This window comes from Oncorhynchus masou, chromosome 15, assembly GCF_036934945.1.
Source record: "Oncorhynchus masou masou isolate Uvic2021 chromosome 15, UVic_Omas_1.1, whole genome shotgun sequence".
NCBI classification, from domain to species: domain Eukaryota; kingdom Metazoa; phylum Chordata; class Actinopteri; order Salmoniformes; family Salmonidae; genus Oncorhynchus; species Oncorhynchus masou.
The window spans coordinates 69,083,317-69,092,029 of record NC_088226.1 but is presented as its reverse complement, the minus strand read 5'-3'; the positions used below and the strand labels follow the sequence as shown (position 1 = coordinate 69,092,029).

Genomic DNA, 8,713 nt, shown 5'->3' with positions numbered 1-8,713 from the left:
ACATTAAGTCTTTTTTTTGTGTGTTCATTTTGGGGTATACTTTTCCAGTTAAAAGGTAGCCAGGCCCTTCACTATAGCTCTATTGTTTTGCTTTGGCAGTCTTTTTGGTGAGAGGTTCATGCATTTAACGGCACTCGAGGGCCTAAATTGGTAGTGTAACCAAGCAACCGGTAAGTTGATATTCAACAGCTTGGATGCCTGTGATTTATCAGATAAAAGAATACTGATCATCTTTAAAACCAACCAGGAGCAGAAACAAGGACACAGGAGTGGCTACACAGGAGACGGACACAAACTGTAGCCAGGCTAGCGGCAGACTACTCTGGGGCAGTCCAGGATGAGAGCGGTGGGTATTATCCTTTTCCTACATAATGACAATTTTATAAATATGGTGGAACTTTTTGTCTGTATGTTTCTAATTAACCAGAGGGAATTGTTTTCTCTCTGAGGAACAAGACGTGTCAAGAGGGATATTCTTGAAAAGAGGCCTATAACAGAATATCGTTGAAATTTGTACAATTTTAAACATAAAACAAAAAATCTGTATTATACAATGTTACAGCAAACAAACCGTGTCTTCTAGAGGGGACGATGACGAGAACAAAGATGACCCAGTTTCTCCGATAGATAAAGAAACAACAGCATTAGTACATTCTGATAAAATGACAGACAACTCAGCCTTCCCCTCTGGTTTCAGAAGGTTCTAATATCTTTGATGTCTAATTTACTAAACTCCAGCCTTGGCAAGACATCTGGAACTGTACATGCAAATAGTACAACTGGTCAACTTAAAAAGCTTTCGTTGGTTGTGTTATGGTTACCGTGTTCACATGTTGTACCAACCCCATAGGACAAGGACAGGAGAAATATTTAAAAGGGGATGAAAAGAGAGCAAAGGGTTGTCACGGAGTTTAAGGCTGTCTACGTTCCGAATGGCACCCTATTCCCTATTTAGTGCACTACTTTTAACCAGGACCTATAGCACCCTATTCCCTATTTAGTGCACTACTTTTAACCAGGACCTATAGGGTTCTGGTAAAAAAAAAAAAATGTAAAAAGTGTCCACGACATTGGGTGTAATTTGGTTCTGGAAATACAGGGTGATTCAATACATATACCGTAAGCTCTTAGAAGCCTTTTTTCTTCGGCTGTCCCAATAGATAAGCAACAACTACTTCGGTGAGGTGCAAATCAAATCAAATGTTTTATTTGTCACATACACACATGGTTAGCAGATGTTATTTGTTTCTTCAGATGATGAATTATACGGTTGTTCGCTTTCTTTTGAAGGTTAAATGAGCCTGTTTCCATCAAAAATGAAAGACCTACAGTCATACTTGAGAGACCAGGTCTACTCTATAATCAGTGGGACATGTTTTTACTTTTTAAAATATTTAACCAGGTAGTCTCCTTGAAGTAAGTCAGAAGACCTTTTTCCCTGGGGGGGGGGGGGAGATAAAACTTGGAAGGAGAGTAATAAATAGCAGACTGCTCCAGCTGTCATCATAACACAGCAGCCTCCAGACCTCCTCACCGTAATGGCCACCAGTATAGTGGATGACACTAGCGTGTCTGGAGTCCTGCTGCTGCTGCTCTGTCTCCTGCTCATCACGGCCTGGTGCCTCACTAACGCCTCACACATACCAGGTAAGACCAATATGTATGAATGAGGTGTGAATGTGTCTACGGGGGGGGGAAGACGACACACAGCCACTCTCTCTTCGTCTAACAACTATCACTACCGTGTAATATGAATTGTCATAGTGTATTTTTTTTTGGTTTGATCGAAGATGAAACCTTTTGAGGTTTAATCGATTTTGGAATTGTATCTCTACTATCTCATATAAAAGTTGATAGCCAATAGTTCACTAGAATGACATTGGCTATTCATCTAATATAACGGTTATTACTGTGAAACGATGGCAAGTAGCAATCCTGTACTAACCTGCGTCTCTACTGTACGTGCCTCTATGGCAGGTCCTTTCTTCTGGGCTGGTCTGGGTCCAATCCTGTACTAACCTGCGTCTCTACTGTACGTGCCTCTATGGCAGGTCCTTTCTTCTGGGCTGGTCTGGGTCCAGTCCTGTACTAACCTGCGTCTCTACTGTACGTGCCTCTGTGGCAGGTCCTTTCTTCTGGGCTGGTCTGGGTCCAGTCCTGTACTAACCTGCGTCTCTACTGTACGTGCCTCTATGGCAGGTCCTTTCTTCTGGGGGCTGGTCTGGGTCCAATCCTGTCTGGGTCCAATCCTGTACTAACCTGCGTCTCTACTGTACGTGCCTCTATGGCAGGTCCTTTCTTCTGGGCTGGTCTGGGTCCAGTCCTGTACTAACCTGCGTCTCTACTGTACGTGCCTCTATGGCAGGTCCTTTCTTCTGGGCTGGTCTGGGTCCAATCCTGTCCTACTCTAGGTTCATCTGGAGTGGGATAGGAACAGCCTGTAACTACTACAACAAGAGATATGGGAGTATGGTTCGGGTCTGGATCAACGGAGAAGAGACTCTCATTCTTAGCAAGTAAGTTCTGTTGAAATGGAATTGGAAAATACTCCACTCATTCAGTTTGGTGGGGGTAGGGGGTGATATTCATCAAGCGTCTCAGAGTAGATCTAAGATCCTCGACCTCCCATGTCCGTTCATTATCATTGAAAAAGTAAAAACGGATCCAAGATCAGCACTACTCGTTTGAGACTCTCTATTTATGACACTCTTGGTCTCTCACTCTTGCTGCAGGTCCTCTGCTGTCTACCATGTCCTGAAGAGTGCCCACTACACAGCCCGGTTCGCCAGTAAACGAGGACTGCAGTGTATCGGGATGGACGGGAGAGGTATCATCTTCAACAGTGACATCCCACTCTGGAAAAAAATGAGGACATATTTTGCGAAAGGTATATGACAGAGTCTTGAAGTTTATTTATTACACGATTATCTAACTCACTAACATTTGACTCACTCTTACTAGATGTCAAATTAATTTATGTTCTGGTCTGATGCAGGGTTGGGATCAATTCCATTTAAAATCAAATCATATTGTATTTGTCGTATGCGCTGAATACAACAGACCTTACCGTGAAATACTTACTTACAAGCCCTTAACCAACAATGCAGTTCAAGAAAGAGTTTAGTTTATTTGGTAAATATTTTCTTAAGTAAAAAATAATACAAAGTATCATAATAAAATAACAATAATGAGGCTATATACAGGGTGTACCGGTACAGAGTTAATGTGTGGTGGTACAGGTTAGTCGATACTCTACCGTTCAAATGTTTGGGGTCAATTAGAAATGTCCTTGTTTTTTAAAGAAAAGCAATTTTTTTGTCTATTAACATAACATCAAATTGATCAGAAATACAGTGTAGACATTGTTAATGTTGTAATTTACTATTGTAGCTGGAAAAAGCAGATTTAAAAAAAAAAAATGGAATATCTACATAGGAGTACAGAGGCCCATTGTCAGCAACCATCACTTCTGTGGTCCAATGACATGTTGTGTTAGCTAATCCAAGTTTATAATTTTAAAAGGCTGATTTATCAATAGAAAACCCCTTTTACAATTATGTTAGCACAGCTGAAAACTGTTGTTCTGATTAAAGAAGCAATAAAACTGTCCTTCTTTAGACTAGTTGAGTATCTGGAGCATCAGCATTTGTGGGTTCGATTACAGACTCAAAATGGCAAAAAACAAATAACTTTCTTCAGAAAATCATCAGTCTATTCTTGTTCTGAAAAATGAAGGCTTCCGTGTGAGAAATTGCCAAGAAACTGAAGATCTCGTACAACGCTGTGTACTACTCCCATCACAGAACAGCGCAAACTGGCACTAACCAGAATAGAAAGAGGAGTGGGAGGCCCCAGTGCACAACTGCATTAGAAGGACAAGTACATTAGAGTGTCTAGTTTGAGAAACAGAAGCCTCACAAGTCCTCAACTGGCAGCTTCATTAAAAAGTACCCACAAAACACCAGTCTCAATGTCAACAGTGAAGAGGCAACTCCAGGATGCTGGCCTTCTAGACAGTTCCTCTGTCCAGTCTCAACGTCAACCGTGAAGAGGCGACTCCAGGATGCTGGCCTTCTAGGCAGAGTTCCTCTGTCCAGTCTCAACGTCAACCGTGAAGAGGCGACTCTAGGATGCTGGCCTTCTAGACAGTTACTCTGTCCAGTGGCTGTGTTCTTTTGCCCATCTTAATCTTTTATTTTTAATGGCCATTCTGAGATATGGCTTTTTCTTTGCAACTCTGCCTAGAAGGCCAGCATCCTGGAGTCGCCTCTTCACTGTTGACGTTGAGACTGGTGTTTTGCGGATACTATTTCATGTAAATAGTCCGGTGCCCATTTTTATTAATTGTATAGGGTGATTTCAATTCACTCAATGGAATTCTTCCTGAATTGTCTGAATTGAAATGGAATTGAGCCCATCCGTGGTGTTGTGTGTGTCAGCTCTGACAGGGCCTGGTCTGCAGCGGACAGTAGGGATCTGTGTGAGTGCAACAGACAGGCACCTGGAGCGTCTGCAGGAGATGACTGACCCCTCTGGACACGTAGATGTTCTCAACCTGTTGAGATGCATCGTAGTGGACATTTCTAACAAACTGTTCCTCAGGGTGCCTCTCAACGGTCAGTGGCAGGGTGTGTGGGGGGGGGAGGGGTTTGTCTGTGTGGGTGTGCCTGCATGCATGTGGGGACGTCTGTTCTCTGTCCTGGCACCCCAATGTTGGATTCAGCTTCCCCTTGAAGCTAGGACACCAGAGTCCCTGCCCATCTTCCAGAAACATCTGAAACCCTACCTCTTCAAAGAGTAACTTAAATAATACCACCCCCCCCTTCTCACATCAATCCCCCCCTCACCTTTACTAGCTCTGACTTTGCTGATAGCTACTTTATTGAGGAAAAGTGTACATACTATGACTGTGATATGTGGTTGTCTCACCTGGCTATCTTAAGGTGAATACATTAACTGTTAGTGGCTCAGGATAAGAGAGTATGTTAAATGACTCACTACTGTAAGTAGCTCCTGGGTAAGAGTCTGTTAAATGACTCACTACTGTAAGTAGCTTTGGATAAGAGTCTGCTAAATGACTCACTACTGTAAGTAGCTCTGGATAAGAGTCTGCAAAACGACTCACTACTGTAACTTTCTCTGGATAAGAGTCTGCTAAATGACTCACTACTGTAAGTAGCTCTGGATAAGAGTCTGTTAAACGACTCACTACTGTAAGTAGCTCTGGATAAGAGTCTGCTAAATGACTCACTACTGTAAGTAGCTCTGGATAAGAGAGTCTGCTAAACGACTCACTACTGTAAGTAGCTCTGGATAAGAGTCTGCTAAACGACTCACTACTGTAACTTTCTCTGGATAAGAGTCTGCTAAACGACTCACTACTGTAACTCTCTGGATAAGAGAGTCTGTTAAACGACTCACTACTGTAAGTAGCTCTGGATAAGAGTCTGCCAAACGACTCACTACTGTCAATGTAATGTAAATGGACATCCTTAACACATTGAATTATGCCAAGCTTTGACTGTGTGCCTTGTACTTTATGTAACTCAGAGAAGGAGCTGCTATTGAAGATTCAACACTACTTTGACACCTGGCAAACGGTTCTGATCAAGCCTGATATCTTCTTCAAATGTGGATGGATGTACAAGAGGCATCAACAAGCAGCGTATGTTCACACATGCACTTAAAGTCTCTATGTGGTGATTGGTGATGGTCACTGGTGATGGTCACTCGTCGGGGGGGTGGGGGTGGGGGGTTGCGTAAATGATGGTGTGTAGTAGTTTTGTAGAAGGTGTGTAGTTTAATCAAGTGTTTTGACGTCTTGTCTCTAGCAAGGAGCTACAGGACGTGATGGAAAGCCTTATCGAAACCAAAAGAAGAATTATCAGTGATGCTGAAAAACTGGATGAGGATATTGACTTCACCTCAGAACTCATCTTCGCCCAGGTCTGTTCTGCTGATTAATTGAAATCATATCATTGTATAGGGTGTCACTAAGGGAAACCTGCGATCTTATACTCTCTCGGTGTGTGTGTGTGTTGACCAGAACCATGGAGAGCTGTCGGCAGACGACGTGAGACAGTGTGTGTTGGAGATGGTGATAGCAGCCCCAGACACTCTGTCCATCAGTCTGTTCTTCATGCTCATGCTGCTGAAGCAGAACCCTGAGGTGGAGATGAGGATTGTAGAGGAGATCAGCACTCTCATAGGTGACTATGCTCACACCTTTCAAATAAAGGGGGTTTCAACAGTTAGGTGGAATTTCTAATAATATATAATATATGCCACATAGCAGATGATTTTATCCAAAGCGACAGCAACTTACAGTGCAGTGAGTGCATCTATTTTTAGTATGTGTTAATGATCCCTGCGGGACCCACAATCTTGCTGGCACCATACTCTTACTCTCTGAGCCACCCTTGACTAATAATTGAGACAAATATCTCACGGATGACAAATTCTATATTTTAGGCACACCATGCTGACAATCTCATGTTCACTTCTATCCACAGGAGAGAAGGATGTAATGACAGCCGACTTCCAGAACTTCAGAGTGCTGGAGAGTTTTATCAACGAGTCCATGAGGTTCCATCCTGTGGTAGACTTCACCATGAGGAAGGCGCTGGAAGATGACGTCATCGATGGGACCAAGGTTTCCAAGGGAACCAACATCATCCTCAACATAGGGCTCATGCACAAAACTGAGTTCTTCCCCAAACCCAACGAATTCAGCTTGGAAAACTTTGATAAAACTGTAAGTGAGAGTTGGGGTGGTCCTAATTGCTTAAAAGCATTGCATTGCAAACTGTTGTCATAATTGATGGACAGGTCTGTGAAATTATTCAGAAGTAGCATGTGGTTTACCTGGTTCCAGATCTGTTTCTGTCGTCTTGCCAACTCCATTGATTCATGCCAAACATTATAACGACCGTAGGAGTTGGCAAGACAGCACAAACCGATCTGGTACCAGGCTATGGTTGACCTCTCCTTTTTTTCCATCAGGTGCCCAGTCGTTTCTTCCAGCCGTTCGGCTGTGGTCCCCGCTCCTGTGTGGGAAAACACATTGCCATGATGATGATGAAGGCTGTCCTGGTGACGCTGTTGTCGCGGTACACGGTGTGTCCTCGTCATGGCAACACACTGAGCAGCATCAGGCAGACAAACAACCTGTCACAGCAACCCGTAGAGGATGAACACAGTCTGGCAATGAGGTTCATACCAAGACAGATGACCATAACCTAACCACATCCACTACTGACCACCACCACTACTGACCACCACCACTACTAACCACAACCACTACTGACCACCACCACCACTACAGACCACAACCACCACTACAGACCACAACCACCACTACTGACCACCACCACTACTGACCACCACCACTACTAACCACAACCACTACTGACCACAACCACTACTGACCACCACCACCACTACAGACCACAACCACCACTACAGACCACAACCACCACTACTGACCAAACCACCAATACTGACCACAGCCACTACTGACCACAACCACTACTGACCCCTACAACCAATATAACCTGTCCTGATCCAAAAACCTGTCACAGCAACTTGTTGACCACAACCAGCCACCAGCCACCACTGACCACAACCAGCCTCCACTGACCACAACCAGTCTCCACTGACCACAACCAGCCTCCACTGACCACAACCAGACTCCACTGACAACAACCAGCCACCACTGACCACAACCAGCCTCCACTGACAACAACCAGCCTCCACTGACAACAACCAGCCTCCACTGACAACAACCAGTCTCCACTGACCACAACCAGCCACCACAACCAGCCGCTACTGACCACAACCGGCCAGTTACCACTGACCACAACCAGCCTCCACTGACCTAGAACCAGCCTCCACTGACCACAACCAGCCTCCACTGACCACAACCAGCCTCCTCTGACCACTGATCACAACCAGGCACCACTGACTACAACCGGCCACCACTGACCACACCCAGCCTCCACTGACCACAATCAGTCTCCACTGACCACAATCAGCCTCCACTGACCACAACCAGCCACCACTGACCACAAACGGTCACCACTGACCACAACCAGCCTCCACTGACCACAATCAGCCACCACTGACCACAACCAGCCTCCACTGACCACAACCGGTCACCACTGACCACAACTGGTCACCACTGACCACAACCAGCCACCACAACCAGCCTCCACTGACCACAACCAGCCACCACTGACCACAACCAGCCGCCACTGACCACAACCAGCCACCACAACCAGCCACCACTGACCACAACCAGCCACCACTGACCACAACCAGCCGCCACTGACCACAACCAGCCACCACAACCAGCCGCCACTGACCACAACAGGCCAGTTACCACTGACCACAACCAGCCTCCACTGACCACAACCAGCCACCACTGACCACAACCAGTCACCACTGACCACAACCGGCCAGTTACCACTGACCACAACCAGCCTCCACTGACCTAGAACCAGCATCCACTGACCACAACCAGCCACCACTGACCACAACCAGGCACCACAACCAGCCTCCACTGACCACAACCAGCCGCTACTGACCACAACCGGCCAGTTACCACTGACCACAACCAGCCTCCACTGACCTAGAACCAGCCTCCACTGACCACAACCAGCCACCACTGACCACAACCAAGCACCACAACCAGCCTCCACTGACCACAACCAGC

General features: G+C 45.5%; 1 protein-coding gene across 3 annotated transcripts; it reads left to right on the top strand.

Moving 5' to 3' along the window:
• Positions 1 to 241: 241 nt before the first annotated feature.
• On the top strand, positions 242 to 7,972 carry LOC135556733 (brain aromatase-like). 3 transcript variants are annotated; one of them, XM_064990144.1, is made up of 10 exons: positions 242 to 346; positions 1,498 to 1,647; positions 2,366 to 2,516; positions 2,733 to 2,887; positions 4,440 to 4,616; positions 5,551 to 5,665; positions 5,832 to 5,946; positions 6,047 to 6,209; positions 6,513 to 6,754; positions 7,003 to 7,972. In XM_064990144.1, exons 2-10 carry the CDS (start codon positions 1,539 to 1,541, stop codon positions 7,240 to 7,242), a joined length of 1,467 nt encoding a protein of 488 aa, XP_064846216.1. In that variant the 5' UTR covers positions 242 to 346; positions 1,498 to 1,538; the 3' UTR covers positions 7,243 to 7,972. The 3 variants fall into 3 exon arrangements, with proteins under 3 accessions (XP_064846216.1, XP_064846214.1, XP_064846213.1); XM_064990142.1 differs by having other exon boundaries at positions 253 to 346; positions 1,518 to 1,647; XM_064990141.1 differs by having other exon boundaries at positions 253 to 346; positions 1,515 to 1,647.
• Positions 7,973 to 8,713: the final 741 nt, after the last annotated feature.